Source organism: Psittacula echo (assembly GCF_963264785.1).
Source record: "Psittacula echo genome assembly, chromosome: 13".
NCBI lineage: Eukaryota > Metazoa > Chordata > Aves > Psittaciformes > Psittacidae > Psittacula > Psittacula echo.
The window spans coordinates 3666216-3684477 of NC_137749.1; the positions used below are offsets into that span (position 1 = coordinate 3666216).

General features: G+C 54.3%; 1 protein-coding gene across 1 annotated transcript in view; it reads right to left on the reverse strand.

Annotated features, from left to right (window-relative positions):
* The window catches only part of NCOR2 (nuclear receptor corepressor 2), a gene marked incomplete at its 5' end in the record, with an annotated part of 161738 nt that overhangs the window by 2829 nt on the left and 140647 nt on the right, over window positions 1-18262 (reverse strand). The window contains 17 exons of the mRNA XM_080629008.1: window positions 716-943; window positions 3549-3602; window positions 4767-4912; window positions 5217-5366; window positions 6844-7037; window positions 7370-7512; window positions 7682-7825; window positions 9597-10027; window positions 10543-10705; window positions 10818-10958; window positions 11333-11482; window positions 12094-12339; window positions 12453-12680; window positions 14100-14463; window positions 15267-15544; window positions 15945-16031; window positions 16421-16573. Coding sequence (XP_080485134.1) covers window positions 716-943; window positions 3549-3602; window positions 4767-4912; window positions 5217-5366; window positions 6844-7037; window positions 7370-7512; window positions 7682-7825; window positions 9597-10027; window positions 10543-10705; window positions 10818-10958; window positions 11333-11482; window positions 12094-12339; window positions 12453-12680; window positions 14100-14463; window positions 15267-15544; window positions 15945-16031; window positions 16421-16573 — 3300 coding nt within the window. The remainder of the gene's footprint in view (window positions 1-715; window positions 944-3548; window positions 3603-4766; window positions 4913-5216; window positions 5367-6843; window positions 7038-7369; window positions 7513-7681; window positions 7826-9596; window positions 10028-10542; window positions 10706-10817; window positions 10959-11332; window positions 11483-12093; window positions 12340-12452; window positions 12681-14099; window positions 14464-15266; window positions 15545-15944; window positions 16032-16420; window positions 16574-18262) is intronic.

Sequence of the window (18262 nt, forward strand, 5' to 3'; positions counted from 1 at the left end):
GAGGTCTACAGAACAACCCTTGAGCTCTGCTGAAGGCTCTCTTGAGGCTGAGCAGACCCCACCATGGTGCCCAAACAGCTCTGTAAGCCCCACTGGGGCTCACTGGGCAGCTCACCCCAGCCCTGCTCTCTGAAGTTGTCTCCTTTCTACACTCTTGAGCTCCCTTAAGCTCCATCGCTTGCTCCAGTCACCCCCAGGTCACATCCAACCCCCAGTCCCAGGCTGCATCCAATCCCTGCTGTCCCAAGCCTGGGGTGGGGAGGAAAACACCACCCTGCCCCATGTTCCCTACACTGGCCCCTCTCAGCTCCTTCCCTTGTTTAGGGACCAGCGATCCCACCCAGGGTTTACGGACAGTTTGGGGTGGCTGTTGAGGTTTATGGCTTCCATCTTTTGAGTGTGGTTCCCCCCCCTCCATAAACCTTATATTGTGTAAAAAAGGAAAAGGAGATATTAAAAACCAACAAACGGGGAAAGGAGCAGTCAGTGGTTTTAGAGAAAGCAACAGCACCTTCTGAGACCATTAAATGAACATCAAACAAGACCAGGATTAATCAGCAGATTCACAAAGCTCAAAGCTGGGGCAGGGAGGGGAGAAAAGAAAACCAAAACGAACAAAAACTGAGGGAGGGAATAAATCCACCCCCAAAAGGGGAAGTGTAAAAGGCTGGGAATTAATAACACAGAGAGAGCGAAGGTGGAGAGGGCTGCAGACCTGGCAAGGAGCGCACGTCCTCGTTTCGTCCATCAGCAGGAGTTATGGGCATAGCAGCGGGCAGGCTTGCACTGGCATTCAGAGAGTTAAAAGCATTGGCACTGAGAGGTGAGCGCTCTTCCCACTGCTCGTCATATTTACCCATTAGGGCTTTCCTAATTATTGCCTCCAACCCCATGTTGGTACTGGAATTCTCTTGGACCGACTGGCTCCTACAACTGATTAGCCCTGGGAGATACGGGAAGGGGAGAAGAGAGGGGATGGGAGATGGGGGGGAGCCAAATGAGAAGAAAGATGGGGGGGACGGGGAAAGGGGGAGAAAGGAGACAAGGGAGAAGGGAAGAAACAAACAGTCAGCACATTCTCGCAAAGCAACAAACTTTGTCATCTTGTTCTTTAAAGCGCTGCAATGCACCCGTCCTCCTCCTCCTCCTCCTCCTCCACCCCGCTCCATCCCGCCCCAGGGATTGGCAGGGGCTGGTGGTGGGATGGGATGGGACTTAGTCTGGGATTTGGGATTTGCAGGCAGGCAGGGCTTGGAGGATGGCAGAGGGGAATGAGTTGTCACTGAGCACGGGGAGTGACTGTATAACTGCAGGAAGAGGGGGTGCTGTGCTCCCAATGTGGGGGCAGGAGGAGGGTCACCTGGATACGGGGTCCATATGGATGCACACACAGATCAGAAGTCAGTGTGCCAGGAATTCAGAGGCTGGGGCAGTTTCCCATGGAGGAAAAATCAGGGAAGGAAGAGAGGGCACCCCAGAAACCACTTGACTGGAAAGAGGTGACTGGATTTGGCCTTGGCATGAGAGGCAGCAAAGGCAGGCAGCCCCGGATGAGGGCACGCAGCCTGCGGAGAGGGGCTGTACTGGGGAGAGGGAAGAGTCCTTTTGTCCCCCTTTTCCAGCCCCCTGCCCATCACCCAGCCCGCTCCCTTCCTCCCCCCAGGCCGGTGGCCCCCCCCGGGGGCTATGGGACAGGATGCAGAGGCAAGTGGTGTGTCCGCGTGGTTGTGAGTCTCAAGCCATGCAGTTATGGTGCAGCACCGCACAGGGACCAGAGGGCACTAGGCTCAGCCACGCCACCGTCATTCCCGATGTGGCGGTTACAGGGAACAAGCAAAGGGCAAAATACAGACATGAAACCAGCAGGCTGGCGAGGAAAGTCCCACTGCCAGCACCACCCCCCCAGCTCATCCCATCCCAGGAGCGTTCACACTGGGATCACTGCCCCTCTGCTCGGAAAGGGATGGATCCCGGTTCACTTGTCTCTCTGTAACAGGCAGGGTCTCTCCTGGTCACCTGCCACCGACCCTGTCCTTAGATGCCCTACACTCTGCCTTTATGCCTTCCTCCAGCACAGCAGCAGTGGGTTTATCCAGGGGATGCTTTAAGGAAATTGGGCCTTAAACCCCAAATTCTGCCTGGCTGCATCCTCTCACCCCAGCTGCTGATGTGAGCAGGCTCCTTCTCCCGGACACACACCAGTGAGTGCCTGGCTCTCCTACTACACAAAGTCCTTGCCTGCAGCACCTCTCTTCCTTGGTTGTGAGAAAGCTGCTGCTCCTCCTACTTAAAACTAACAACCTGAAGGCATTCCTGCTGTAGGAAAGCATTAGTAATTAATCAATTGACTATCAATTAATACTCCTCAATAGAGATTCATTTCATTTGTGAGCCCACTTAGATATGGGCAGCTGGTGGCAAGAGCTCGATCACCTTCACTCTTTCTCCCTCAGGCTGGTCTCAGGGTAGCCCGTGCTGGCCACCCAATTCTACAGGGCCACTTTCTGCCCTCTTTGCCAAGACCCCTTTCTTAAGCTGTTCCCTCTCTTCCTTTCCCAGCTGAAAGCCTTGGGCCCAGCAGTGCCCTTGGGGAAACTCCTAAACCACCATTTTAGCTCCTACAGGGTGGTCCTCATGCTCAGCACAGCAAACACATCTCCATGGTTGTCTGAGGAACCATCCCGAGCCCTTTCCTCCTGAGAGCACGGGGCTGTTTGGGGTACAGCCCCCGTGTTAGCCAGCGAACCCCCGGTTAGGCAGGCTGGCAGGTTAATGCTGGTTAGGGTCAGGGACTCGCTGAAGCCCACCACGGCTGCCTGCAGCAGCGCTCAGAAACCACCACCAGAACTGCTCCTCCAGAACCGGGCGATCAAACCCCAAACCATCAGGGTCCAAGGTGCCACAAAGCCCATCTGGCGGCACCAGCAGCACCACCATGGCGAGACCTGGCCACCAGCTGAATGTTTCCCCCCAGCTTCTGAGAAACTGCAATCAACCCATGCTTGAAGCACCTCGAGGACTGAGCACGCTGCTGGACCGAGCACCCCTCCATCTCCCGTGTAACACCTCCTCTGGGTCCTCAGCCACTGCCAGTTCACACAACACTCACAGTTCAAGGCTACTGGGTGCTGCTCTCACCCCAGTTTGCTTTTGCAACAGGCTCAGAGCCTGCTTCCCACCCTCATGCTCCCTTTCGCCACTGCTCTCCTACACACCCACGGGTGACCACAAGATCCCACGAAGACCACGGTGCTCTCTTTCAAGTATGAAGTCTATTGTTTAACCCCCCTTTGCCATCAGATGGACAACCCCTGCTTGACTTTTAACCTCTCCTCAAACTCTGCCGTGACTTTCAAGGAATTACACTGCACTGTCTCCAACTCAACAGCAGCAAGTTACGGTGTGTCCCGAGGTTTCAGCCTCCCAGCAACTGTTTCAATCAGTATTAACAGCAAAAGGACAAAAGATGCTTAAGTCTACCAGTCTCCTGCTCTCTGTGCTGTAAGCCCTGTAGGGAACGGGGTATGGTACGGGAATATGGGAGTTACCTGCTCCGGTAATCGCTGGCATATTGAAAATCTCTGTCCCAGGCTGCCCAACATCTGGAGAAAAACAAAGAAGCTCTTCAATACAGAGAGCAGCATCTGCAGGGAGGGACCTGCAGTGCCAGCCACAGGATCCCAGTGCTCCCTTGTCACAGCACCCAGCCTGGCAGCAGCCCACCTTCCCCTGCGCTGGGGCTGTGGGTGCTGGCTGGGACCAGGACCTTTGGGAGATCCACAGTGGACACGCCTGGGCAGCTGAGAAAGGGCAGAAAAGCAGAGCCCAGAGAGTGATGTCTTGTGCTCAGTGCTGACCTCTCTCCCTTCAGCCCTTTGGATTACACATCAAACCCTCTCTCCCACCTATGGGATTTCCAAAGGCTCAAATCCCCACATCCATGGAGCAGGTCTGGGCACTGGAGAGGGCGAGGAGGAGGAGGAGAAATGTTAAATCAATATTTTCCCTCTTAGCTGAGGTGTTTGACTTGGATTTCACTTTCCTTAGAATAACAACAATTCTCATCAAATAAGAGGAGTCTCCTATTTCTATGTATTTTCCCTTGATAAGGGAAAGTGTGGAAGGTCACAGGGTTCAGCCACATGTCCCCAAAGGGGCATAACAATACTGTTGGCTCATGGTAACATCATCCAGGAGACGAGACAGCTTGGTCCCTCTTATCCAATGCAGCTGTTGTAAGATGGATTCAAATTGAATTAGTATTGACCATATAATGCTGGGCTAAATTAAATTATGATCCCATCTACTCTATTAGCGGTTAATGAATGAACGGGATGAATTTCTAATACAAGCCAGCCTGGTTAGTCTTACAGAGCTATACCAATATTGATGTAGGGCTTAAAGTCATGTCGGGGGGAGATGCAGCTCAAGGAGGAAGGATTCAGCTTGGCTGGCCATTCATTAAACTATCAATGGCTCTTAAGTCTCCTCCATGCTCAGCTCATTATTTCCTTCCTGTTGAGGTTATGTGGTGTGGGTGGGATTGACAGCCCTAGAGTAAGGACAGCCCTGGAGCAAGCTCCAGCACCGCTCATCCCAGGAAGCATTTGTACCTTACACTTCCCAACAAACTGTGGCACGAATCAGAGAGCTGGCTGGCAGCTCTCTTAACGCATCAGCATCCAATCCCAAATCTCCTTTGCTTCATGTGTCCTCAAGGCTTTTTCCCCCTGGTGCCCTGCATTCGCATCCCCACATGTCCTTACTGTACTCCGTCTCGTTTTTGTTGGTCGTGCTAAGCTTCTTGATGATCTCCTGTTTCTTGGACTTCACCATGGCAGAGTTGCTCTCTGTCAGCTTGCTGAAGAAAGCTGGAGGCTGAGTGTTGTTTCCTGGGGACTTGGACCCCATCCTGCAAAAGCAAGAGACCATCAGAAACCTCTGCAGCGTGCAGTTCACAACGTCCTCCCTAGAGAGTCTCTTCCCTTAGTGTAACTTCTCAGAATCAGCCGGGGAGCTGCTGAGACATTTGGGATCTCCAACTTTCTTCCCTATTGTAAAGGTACCACACAAAGTTGAAAACCCCCTACAGACAGACAGCAAGCCGGGATGTGACACTGCTTTTGGCTGCCAGAAAAGCAGCCTGGACCACGGCGAGCGTGGGGACGGGGTGAACATCCCTGCGCTGTCCGCACCATCCCGTCCCTTGGCGTTACCTCTGGTCCATCTGCTCGCCCTCGCGGTACAGGATCGGGTACGTGGCGCTCTTGGCATGCTCCGGTTCTCCCACGCCGTCTGGTGGAGAGACCGGCTCGATGCAGTTGTCCGCGCCGCTGCCGGCCGAGGCCTTGCTCTGCTCCGGGGACCTGCGATGGGGGCACGCAATGGGCGCATTGCAACACGCGCTGTCCCTGAACGAGCAGCTCGGGGTCAGGAGGGGGAGAAGGACTAAAATAGCTTTCCCACAGCAGGGCAAAAGGCCAACCCTTCCGCACCCCTGCGGGCTTATGGTGCCTTATAATGGGAGCAGGAGCGAGAGCGCAGCTTGGGCATCACGCACTGCAGGCGTGCAGAGCAGCACTGACCCAACCATGGCCCTGACTCCCAGGCATCACACCAAAACACAGCTGCCCAGGAGGGGTGGAGGGGCCAGTCCTGGGACTTGCTGACTCAGCCAAGTGTTCCTGGCTCGCAGGGTCACAATCCTTTGAAGGGCTGTGATGTAAACCCTTTGGGGATGCAGCTTTTGATTCTCCATCATGTCTGCGGACTCATCACCTCCCATCCACCTTGTCTGGTGCTGGGGCAGCCTGAAGAGGACCAGCGAAGTCCCCTGGTGCCTGCTTGTGGCCAGTGTCTGGGAGACAGCCAGGCTCAAGTCCATGAGGAATTCCTCACGGCAAGTTCTGGGAATTTACATCTGCTCTTTCTGTGGTTTCTTTTTTTCCAGTGCTGGGTGGCCAGGGCTGGGCTCTCTCCCCTCATGTTATAAACCCAGCTCTGTTCTTCCCAGCTTTGCCTGCTCCTAATAACATTTACTGTCAAGGAACCACCAGTTTGGAGACACCACTCTTTCCTGGATGCTGTTATCAGCACCAGGATTTGAAAGTGACTTAAAAGAGATACAGGTGGTGCTTGAAATGGAGAGCTGCAGTTGGCAAGGCACATGTATCGAACAGGCTTCTGATTCACTGAGAGAAACAAAGATAAAGTTAACTGTAAACCAATGGAAAACACTTGCTTTGGGTTTTTGGGACCACCTGTGGCCTGAAAGGTCACTGCATCTTGTGCCAGGGACTGAGGACAGTGACAGGACAAGAGGTAAGAGGCACAAACCAAAACACATGAAATTCCATCCCAACAGAAGAAAAGTTCTTTACTGTGAGGGTGCTGAAGGGCTGGTATCAGTTGGCCAGAAAGGTGTTGAAGTTTCTGTCACTGGAGGTACTCAAAATTCCACTGGCCATGACCCAGGAAAACCTGCTCCAGCTGAGTTTGCCTGAGAGCAGGGCATTGGGAAGGACAATCTCAAGAGGTCCCTTTGCACCTAAACTATTCTGTGACACAGGCCAGATCGGACAAGGGATCATACACGGTCTCTAAGGGAGTCTAGAGCCCATCTCCAGGACAAGAAGGACAGCAAGAGGCACCACCACGGGGGAAAAACGCTCCGATCAGAAAGCAGTTTTACACTCTGGGCTGTGTAAGCAAGCAATCCATGCTGGGGAGCATGAATTCAGTGATGCCAAACACCAGCCTGCCCTACGCACCCTGCTACCAGGGGTGGCCCTGGTCCATCTGAACTCAGACTGGCACAGTTCTGGTTGGACTCTCTGAGCTCACCTTTTTCCCCCTTCATTCTGTGGGGAGATCCTGGAGGCCGCTGCGTGCTCCTGCTGCTGCAGATACACCTCGCTGGGGGCACGGCGCAGGTCCAGCACGGGGCACGTGGCCCCCGGGAAGGTGTACACCGGGGCCTGGATGTGGGAGTTGAGCTGCTGCGGGTGGTGGCGGGTGTAGTCCTGTGTGATGACCTCCTAGAATGAGAAACCCCAGTCAGAAATAGAGGTGGTTTCTATCTCTTGCTTTGCTGGGCTCAAATAAGGGCAAGCAGGAGAGAATGAGGCTGGCTCGTCCCTGCATGGATGTAACTTCTGCCTCCTGTCTGCAGCAGCTCTCATGATGGGCTTGTTGGGGATGCAAACACCCAGGCTGAACATGCTGGATGCACCCTGCTCTCTCCAGCCCCCAACCAGAGGTGCTGAGGTCTTCAGCATCACTCCCAGCCCTTCCCTACCAGACATGCTACGTAACAGCTCTTCCCTCCTCCCTGGAGCCCCAGTGGGAAGGCAAGAATGAGGATAATTACACTAATGTGCTGGGCCAACGTGACCACCCGCTGGTTCATGCCCTTGATGCTCTGGCTGGACTGCACCGGCTGACACTGGGGCCCATCAGGCTGCCGGAGGTGCTGCAGGTGGGCTGCTTCGGGAGCTGAGGCCTTCAGTGAGCCTGGGAGGAACAAAGAGGAGAGCCAGTGTGAGGTGACAGGGGTGTCCTGATCCTTGACTCCCATCCTGGCTCAGCATTGGGCACAGCAAGCGAAAGCAGGCTGGCAAAGCTCCCCCATCCCAGCTCAGGCTCTCCCAAGCCATCTGGCCCTGCCAGCCCCTGCCCTCACCTTGCTGTTTCTGCCTCAGGTCATGCTCCCCATGCCCCTTCTCCACATCCTGCAGCAGCTTGGCCCCTTTCTCATGGGACAGGCTGGGCGAGCTCACGGGACTCACTGCTTCCATCCGCTCAGGGCTGTAGCCTCCGTGAAAGCCTGAGGAAAAAGGGAGAAGGGAATTAAAACCAGGAGCTCACTCGGCTTTTTCCTAGGGCCGTGGCAACCATCATTTGTGGGCAGAGTCACACATTCAGCAAAGGGGGTTGAAAAGAGAAGACCTGGCAGGTCACATTGCAGGAACCCCTGGAGCCAAGTTCGATGTCCAGAGACAGCAGACTCACACACTGCAGGGGCAAAGCATTTTCTTGACCATTCTCTGCCTTATAAGGCCTTTGCAGAGACTCAAACTGCATCAGAACAGGCAGAGCTGGAAGGAGGGACCACATCACCTTTCAACAGAGGGAAAACTGACGCATGGATGAGTTATACTTCCACAGACCAGGGGTGGAGAACGGAGTTCTGGAGGAGTCCCACACTGCTGCTCCCCAGCTCAGCACGTTTGGTAACACTCATGACTTACGCAGCCACAGACCTTTACCCTCGTAACACCCAATTCCTAGAAACCACCCACTGCAGGCAAATCTGGCAGGCGACTGACAGCGCTGCTGGAGGGTCCCCAGTGCCCCAGTGCCACTGACCTTGCATGTACCTGGGGCATAGTAAGGCGAGGACCGCATGGAGAACCTCGCTGTGCCAGCGATGGGGATGCAGCATCCCCCATCACCCCATGTATGCCAGCTCCAAAGGGATGCTCTGGAAAGTTCCCTAACCAGCATTAAAGTCCTGAGGAACACCAGCTCATTTCTGTAAGCTCATGGCTGCAGAAAAGCTGCCCCTCTCCTCTGCAGCATAACACCACTCAGCTGGAGGAAACACTGATGCCAGGGAAAAAGGCAGAGGAAAAGCTCAGTCAGGCAGCACACTGCGGCCAGAGGTGTGTCCTTGGACCTGGAGCATGCTGATAGAAAGGGCTGGGAACAAACGTGACCAAGTGGTGGGATGGGATGATCAGGATGTGCCAATGAGAGCAGCTCTCCTCCCTGGCCATGCTGCCATGTCCTTCCACCCTTGGGTTAGAGGAAAGGGAGCTGGGCAGCAGTCCCCAGTGCTGGTGGCCAAGGCAGATGCTTCAACTTGAAGATGCGATCCCATCAAATCCACACAGACTGCCTGTTGCTCCTGCATGCTGGTGGAACCATGTCCACATTGCCCTCTTGTGCAGCATCCAGCACTGGGACCCTGAGTGAGGTCACCCCAAGTGAAGGGACTTCATCTCAGCTGCAGCATGCAGCAGCCTACTAAGCCCTCTGAAATCCTGCACTCTCAGTGCAGGGAGGTGCCTGCCTGATGGCCAGGAGCCCTGTCCCGCTCACACTCCTAATTCTCTGCTTTGCTGGCTTGATTTATTACCCACAACCACTCCTTACAGACTGCCTGGGAATTCCGAACGATGGGGAAATCAGAATTAGCACATTGCTATTGTCTGTAAAAAGCAATACCAGGAACTGAACAACGTTTGCAAAAGAGGACTTGGCAACAGGAAAAACTAAAAGAGGGTGAGAGGAGGGAAGATCCTTAAAACACACATAAATAAAGAAGTCTGGGACAACACAACAACCGGGAAGCAGAGGGACAAGAACACTGGCGGAGCTGATGAAGCCGAGAGCCAAAACGTGCAACTAAAAATAAGAAATCATGAAATAAAACAGGTTTCAGGGCACAGCTCTCTCACCCCTCCCCTCCAATGTCTTACTAGCACCAGTGAAGTCGTTACTTAGCGAGCCTCTTTCTCGCTGCCCCTTATCGCGAGACATTTGGCACATGATAATCACATCTATGCAGTTGGCCGCTGTTGTGGTGGTCTTACCGAGTGCTCGGAGCTCCTGTTCCTGCACTGAAAAGCGTTTACTTTGACTCTTTTCTCTACTGTGCTGCTCAGGGCCCGAGGCTGCGTGCTGCTGGTCCAAAGGGTGATGGTGCTGCTGGCTTTTCCCCTGTCCTCTGCTATAGTGATGAGAACCACCAGGTCCGGAGGCGGGTATAGGTCTTGACTCCATGGCTTTAATGGGTGAAGGCGACTGTTCAAGGTTGGCTCCACTTGGCAGCTTTGAGGTGAAGACGTTGTCAGTCTGGGGTCGTTCTGCCTTGGCTTCCCGTGCCCTCGAGGCCTCTTTCTGCAGGATGGCCGGGTCCATTGGGGTGGCATAGCCATCCGCTGAGCTGATGGAGGAGCGCAGGGTGGAGGCCGAGGGGAAGGCAGCAGAGCGGATTGGTGATGTGGAAGTGGTGGAGGAGGATCTGGAGGCAAAGACAAGGCAAAGATGAGAGAAGGACGTGGAGAAACAGGAGTGCTGTGTTCAGCCCTGCCTGGCCAAGGTGCTCCGAGGGCTCCTGAGTGTAGGGTTGACTCATGCTGGAGCAGGCAAGGAGGGCTCAGATGGAGCCTCCACCACTGGCAGTGGCCTGGATGCATCTACTGGAGAGAATAAACCCATGGACAGCTCCCAGAGGCCTTCATTAACTCCACTTTGAGCAAGAGGAGTGATACCTATTCTGGGCACAGGGATGCTCCTACTTTCTTTCCTTTTAACAGTAAAAGCCACCAGGAAAAGCGAAGGAATTGGGCACCAAAACCTGCCTCTCCCCACTCAGCTTCCTTGCAAGCCCCAACCCTGTTCCCACTGATACTGAAGGCCAAAAGAACCCTCACTCCATCTCAGAGGTGCCCCATGTGATGATCATTCATTAACCACCATGGCTGTGCTGGTGCAGGGGTCTGGGCAAGCAGCAGGAACCGTGGTGTGGGGCCGTACCGCAGGACAGAAGGGGTGGGGGTCTCCGAGGAGATGATCTTCATGCTCGTGTTGTGGAGCACGCTGGGGCGCTGCTGGATGGTCTCATGGGTACGGGGTGAGACGGGAGAGTGCTGGTGGCTGTGAGAGTGTGAGGATGAACGGCTGCTGGACTGCTCCGTACCTGGGGAAACACAAAGACGGACTTCGTCAGCTCTGTGTTTTACAGCCCCAACCCCACGTCCACCCAGCACATGCCCCAAGACGTGGTGCGAGGCTCCCCACCTCCAGCCTACCTGGTCTCCAGATGGGTGCATGCTCCACCGTGGTGGATGCTAGGATGGATTTTTCACGCTCCCGCTCCCGTTCTCGCTCCCGCTCCCGTTCCCGCTCGGACACAGACGATCCCGATTGTTTGGTCATGTGTGTGGGGCCTCCTGAAACCCAAATGAAAGGCAGTGAAAGGGCTGCAGACACTGCAATTCCCAACCTAGGGAACACCACCTGCTCTTCACATTGCTGTGTCTGCAGAGCAGGTAAGGAATTACTTCATCCAAGGTCACCTGGAGCAGCACAAACAGGGGCAACCAGTAACCTGAGTAAACCATGGAATAGCTGTCCTTTTTCGGGAAGAAGGGGGAAAAACAAGGAAGCCCCCAACAAGGAGAATTAGAGGGGCTGGTGGGCTGGTCTCTGAATTAAGAATGAATTTGGGCTCCCCCATCTGCCCTGGCAGAGATCACTGCCCTGAACTGGTTAAAGGAATCCTGCCCAACTGCTTTCCTATGGGAAATGCAACCTGCAGTGTTACCTGGGGAGAGCGGGGAGCTGCTGTGCCGGCTGCCAAAGGTCTGGGGGGGCCCGGGGATGTAGGTGATGCGGTCCATGGTGGTGGCAGAGGTGCCAGGGGTAGGGGGCACGAGGACGGGCAGGTGCGGCACTTGGGACAGGTCGATGATGCCTGGAGAGAGAAGTGAGAGGACTGTCAGGATGCTGCTGAGCTGCTGCAGCTTGGCTGCGTTAGAGCAGGGAGCAGTGCTGGGAGCATCCACCCGTCCCCATTGCTCTGGCACAACACAGAAGGTGTGAGCACATACAAGGTCCCCGGCTGCTGGTTATAATGGGAGGAGACCCTTCTATGGGCAAATCTGTGAGCATATCCTGCTGTTGGGAATAATGGAGAGGAAAAATGTTGAGCTCTATCCCTGTTAGTGCAAGAGGGGTGCAGGCAGCATCAGCTACAGCTCCCTCTATACAGAGACTCTGCAGCTCCCCAGCATGCTCTGCTCTTTGCAGAAAGCCAGACACCCCTCTGGGATAGTGTTTTAATCTCCAACGGCCAGCAGGGCCAGGCTGAAAAGTGCTCCCGTGACCCAAGACCAGAGCTGCTTTAAGCAATCTCTGGTAACTAAAGATGGCCAAAAGAGCATCACATTCCCCCTGGCTGTCCTCCATGCTGACCAGCCAAGTCCCTACACTGCCGGGTGACGCCGTGCTGCTGGCTTGGCCTTTGGAGCCGCTCCTTGTCCCCAGATGCCTCCAAACCCCTGGATGGTGCTGTGCCGGGAGGACCTGCTGCATAGTTGAGGGCGAGGGAGGGCTCCCGGGGTGACAAGCCGCGCAGCATGTCCGCCCGCTGTGCCATGGCCGTGGCTGCGGCGTTGTGGTGCATCTGCTGGGACGTGATGTAGTCGTTGATGATGGTCTGTCGGTTCTCCATGGCGGCCGTGTCCGGGTAGCCCCGGATGAGGTACGGGGGGTAGAGGTGGGGGTACGTAGGGCTCGGAGCCAGGTGCCTTGGCAGGTAGTAAGCAGCAGCTGGGAGAGAAAAGGATGGAGATGTAAGTGGGTTTCTCTAGAGACCTCAGGCTTTTGGAGTCTAATGAGTTCAAAACCAATTCCAAACAGACTTGTGTGCCCACTGAAGGTACCTGCTTCCAGTTGGATTCCCCTCGGGATGGCAGCGGGGTCAAAAGCCAGCGGGATGTGTCCTCGGTACAGGTCAACCCCACTCACGCCACGGAGCAGGTGCTCATATGGGGAGATGGGGTGGTGGTGGTCAGCCACGGGGGCATGTGGAGACTTGGAGTTGTTGAGCTCTCTCGATGTGGGGGTGATCTTTCTGTCCTGGGACACTGGCTTCCCGGCAGTGATGCTCCCTGCAGCGAGAAGGAAATGACTCAGAGACTGAGCACCGTGGCCAAGCTGAGTCCCTGAGGAATGCCTGCAGCCAACTGTGTCCCCCAGGGACCTCGCTGAACTTGAGGGACCTTTCCCTCCTCCCTGCACCACCGTGCCCTGTTATGCCACCAAGGCTGAGGCAGGCCAAACCCCAGCTGCACCCAGGGAAAGAAGCCTGTCTCAAACCATCCCTCCACCCCAATGCATCCACGCTGGGCAGTCTGTGAGCTCACCCTGGCCTGCAAAAGCAGCTGACAGTGAAGCCTTGCTGCTTTGCTCTTCGGCCCAAGGAGGTCACCACTGCTGGGCAGAGCTGGAGACCAGCATTTGCCAACATGTGAAGGCTTCCCCCAAAACTACTGACCTAACCAGGAACACAGCGGAGGCTGCAGCAACTGGACACACCAACCACGGAGAGCTGGAGGTGCCCCAGATAGCAATGAATGATGGGGATGTGTTTTGGAGGAGCTCTGCGCCGCACAGCCCCATCTCTCACTGCTTGCCGGGGAGGCACGTCCTCACCTCGGTTCTCAGCAGATTGCAATGTCTTGTGCTGCACGCCCCCAAATCACAAGACTCCTGGGTTAGGACGAGTATTTGCAGGCAGGAGATGCAAAAGGCCCCAGAGCAGTTACCTGTAGCTGGCAGGCTTGGTAGCACAAGGTGTCTTAGGGACTGGCTTCAGCACTGATCCTGCCCACAAATGTGCCATGAAGCAAGAAGGGGTTTTGTGCTCTGGATCTGAGCTTGCCTCACCAGATCACTAAGCCAAGCCCAGCCCAGACACACACTGCTCCCAAGGAGCCCCCTCCGGGGCAGGAGATGACTGATGCCAGGGGCATGAGCAGACCCTGCCTGGTGCAGGGAGACAGCAGATCCCACAGACCAGCTGCACTGCCCGGATCCACCAGCTCAGGAGGGATTAGATGTTCCTGTAAGTGAAGCACTCAAGTGCCAAGGTGATGGATGAGGCACACACACACAAGGCAGGCAAACACACACCAGACTGTGACAAGTGTGAAGATCCCCTCACGGAATGCACCAAGCACTGCTTAATTGCCTGCAGAAACAAGGGTACCCTGGGACAACGCTGGGATGATGCTTTTCAAACATCACCAACTTCACCAGCCACAATCCAACTGTCCCTTTGGTTACCATGGTGCAGACATGGGGTGCCCTCACTGCACTCCAAGGAAGAGAGCTGAGCCCCAGCTGTCCCTGGCAGCCTCCCCACTGCTGTGAGTCAGCCATTGCCATGGGCAAGAGTGGGAGCAGGGTGCTGGGGAGAACAGGTTTGACAGGCACTGGTTGGGAACAGCTCAGGCAGGTGGGGTCAGCAGCCACCTCCTGCAGGCCTTCTAGAGATGTTAGCATCCAATAAAGGCTTTGCCAAGTACCTTCATGCTGCCGTGGTGTGGATTCTCGTGTGGAGACCGGAGACCCTCTGTGCAAGTGGCTGCCAAACGCCGTGCCGTGCCCTGCCTGGTGGTCCTCATAGGAAAGGGCACTTTGGTGGGGCTTGCCCGGCTCGGGTACAATCACAGGAGCCCCCCTGGCGATGGAGCCACCCGAGTTTGTCACTGGGCTCGGCCTGTTTTTCAGGCTGTCTTCATAAGCTCTCTCCAGATTCCTCGGGTCTTGGATGACATCCAGTGAGTGCACAGAGTGAAAAGTCCTGCCGGGACTGCCGATGATGGACCGCACGTCGTGCTTTTTGGTACTCGAGGAGGAAGAGCTGCTGTCGTACTTCAGTGGGGTACCCTGGGGACAGAAGAAAGAGAGGACATCAAAAGGACGCAGAGCAGAAAGGGATCCAGCAACTGCATCCCACCAACTTCCAATGGGATTTGTGCTTCCTCATTCAGTGGGCCAGTACCCAACTTTACTGAGTCAAACGGCAGCAACCGTCAGCAAAGCAGAGAGAATAGCCCCACACAGCGCAGGGCAGGGTGGAGCACCCATCCTGCATGTCTTGGTGTGCTCCAACAAGATGATGATGAGTCAGTGCTGAAGGCTGGCTGTGCCCATCACGCCTCTCTCCTACACACACTGCGAAATGAAGTAGGACTACAAGGTGCCATGGGAACCCTCCAAATATTTGGAGCCCAACAGGAGACAGCATGCCATGTTTCATCTCATCTGCTGGCCTCGCTGGGTTGACACTTGCCCATAAAGGGAGGAGATCACGATTATGAGCACCCAGAGTCACAACTGCCAAGGGCCATGAGTTGACTCTGGCCTTAAACAAGAGCCAAAAGCATCCCCTTCTGTGTACACACATAGATAGAGCATTGCATTCTTAATGTGCCAGGGGGTGCTGAGCTTCCTTCTCTGAGTTTTGTATTTATCTGCTAGGAAGGATCATAGGATGATCTGGATTGGAAGAGATCCCATCAAAGGATGTGGAAGAGCAACCTGTACCCAAGCAGAGTTCTGACCAGTGATGTGTTTGCAACCCGAAGCCCTCGCACCTCCCTTTTTACCTTGGGAATGGTCTCCAGGGTCTATGTGAGGACAGCACCCTGAGCAGCACCAATCTCATGTGCTGTTTGCCCCATACTCACCTGTGTGATGGAGCCTTCCTTCAGAGGTCTCGTCAGAGAGATGTCTGGTGTCCGCCTCAGCTCCTCCCGTGGTATCTCATGGATTGATCTTCCCGCTTCTTTCACTGTGGCCACCAGGTCTTCATGGGCTGGTTTCATTTTCAGAGGTGTAAGGCCCTCGTGAGACCTGACCTTGTAGGCATCAGATAAGTCCCTCGGTGGAGTGTTTTCCCTCTTGAGCTGTTTGGCTTCTCTTCTGAGGTAGTCCTCATGAGCCTCCACGTAGGACCGAGGTATTCCTGCAATCCCCAAACAGATGATGGATGCAGAGGGTGCTTCAGAGTTCCAGGGGGTCTCAAGTTAATGCATGTAACTCAGGGACTGGTACCCAACTGAGTATACAGAGTAGCCACATCACTAATGCAGCTGGACCACCTCATATCTACTACCACTTTCCAGACCCATTCTGAACTAGTTTTAGCGTTCCTTCATGCAAGTTCCCCCTGACTTTGGTGAGAGCTTAGGTTGGTAGAAGCTGAGCAAGACTGAGAATCTCTGAGCTGCGAGTGCAGAGATGTGCATCTGGACCTTGATGGATCCAACCTTGTTTCCTCCTAGCCTGACAACAAGAGGCCAAGCATGTGAAATACCTCCCCACATTACCTCTGGCCATGGCCATCTTCTACTTGCAGGCTTTACCTTGTGTAATTGAGCCCCGCATGTGATGCTGCTCCTTTAGGTTATGGGGGCTGTGTCGGTCTGGAGGGATTGCTCGACCCATGAGACCTGGAACAGATCAGATGAGAAAGCTGGGTTGACACAGGAATTCACTGACAGCGAATACACAATAGTGTTACCAGCGACTCCTGAGACAACAAGGAAAACCATCAACTATTGCTAAATTATTTCTCTTTCAAAAAAGTGTGATTCCCTTTTTTTTTATAGTCCTGAAACTGGTCTGCCATGGCAGGAACCAAAGGCAAACAGGCCAGTCCATGTCCCTTGGTTTTCCATGCTGGTCAAATGCTGCCCTGTTGGGATGTGCTGCAGGGTACCAGTGAACCACTGCCAAAACACAGACATGAGAAAGTGTATCATGTAGATAAGAGGCAAGATAGTGTCTCTGAGAGTCACTACTAAACACAGCACGGGTGAAAGGCTTCACCCGGACCCACCTTCAATGTTGGCAGATAAGCTATCACGGGCTGATAAGCCCCGGCTGATCCTCCCCTCCATCATATCGTAGGTCCGCTTGGTTCCTGTGGTCTCATGCAAAGCTCCTGAGCTCCTGCTGTCTTCTTTGGGACACTGAGAAGCAGCAACTCCACCTGGGGAAGAGAACGCCAAGACGCACCATCAGGAGCATGGAAATGCAGCACCAGCCATGGGAGGGTGTTCACTGCTGCTTGCATGTGTTGCTGGAAGGTCAGATCCCATCCCAGCACACCAGCAATGCCAGAAACATCACACAAGGTTGGCTTCCAAGAAATTCAGCTGGTGGTTTCTCCCCTCTCTGCCTGTCTCAGACTCCAGATCTGTGCCTCCTGTGTGGGTAGGAGCATCCACCCTGTCACATCCTGCTCCCTCCATCCGTGGTGGGGAAGCAGCAGGACGCCCGGAGCTAGCGCAGCGTTGGTTTGAGCAGCTGCGGTTCCACTGAACTCGGCCCTGTGGGTCTGGGGACCTTTATTTCTTTTTCCCCTGTTTGTTCTGGGTTTTGCTAGACACCTACTGTTTGGGATCCTGGCCAGCCTTAACATTTGCCGACACACTCCCTGGGTGAGAAAATCAGGGAAAAGGAGGGAGAAGCAAAGCTGAGAACAATTCCTTTGAAACAGCAGTGAGGGCTCAAAAGAACTGGGAGAGACAGTGAGGACTGATGGAGCAAGCACTTGTGATGGGAGACCACCAACTACCTCCTCATCTGAACCTGGAGCAGATTCTTCTGCAAACAGTGGACAACTGACCTGAGCTACAGCCTCCACCACTCCCAAGCACAGCCCTCCCCATGCCAGGCAGCATCTTGCCCACCCTGGGCCATAGGCATCCATCATGTGCAGCGAGCTGTGAATTTAAGCAGCTTCTGATCCAGCTGAATGCCTCCTGGTTATGTAATGAGCTCCAAGAGGGAATTTTGGCTTGGAGAGATAAACACCTCTGCTCATCATCCCTGGCCAGGCTGCCCCTGCCAAGGATTGCCAGTGCTTTGATTGTCCTCTCTGTGGGCAGAGAAGGTGGTTATACAATTAGAGAAAATGGGGAAGTTAAAAATACTCATCCCACTGTGGACAATCGGGAACAAAAGTCCTCCTTGGCAAAACCAGTAATTAATCAAATGGGATTATTACAACTTCACAGCCGCTACTGGTTCCCGCAGCCAGCACCCACTCAATCCAGAAAGTGTCTGGGGCTGCAAGAGGGAGATCTGACCCTGAGCCTTCACTTCACATTCATTCTATAGGAGAAATCTGGGGGCGCCATTGAGAACCAGCCAAGCCCCCTGCGGCAGACACAGGGCGATGTGCCCGCACCCTGTCATCAAGGCACATCTGTTGCCAACAGCCCTTCTGCAGAAGGGGACGTGGTCCCAGCACCCTTTGTGCCACTGGGAAGCAGGGGGGGTGCGAGGGAGAAGAGACTAAACAGAAAGAAAATCACTCCAAGCCCACGTCCCTTGCCTTGCAGAAGCCATCAGCAATCATATGCAGAATGAGAATAACCAATCTAGCACAATTCAGCTTGCACATGCTACAGGATCTCGTCTCATTACAGCTCTTTTATTTTAAGCACCCTCATGACACTAAAGAATTTGCAATTTTTTTTCTGCTTGCCAAAATTCATAATCACCAACAGTTTCAGTTTTCTTATCTAATTTTTGTTTAACTCTTCCTCACCGGGCTGTTTGGGGGAAGGAGAGAGGCAGCAGGGCTGGCAGAAGCACACAACATGACTCAGGATGTGATAAACGCTGTCAAGCATGTAAAAGGCTGCCTGCGGAGAGGAAGGAATTAATTCCT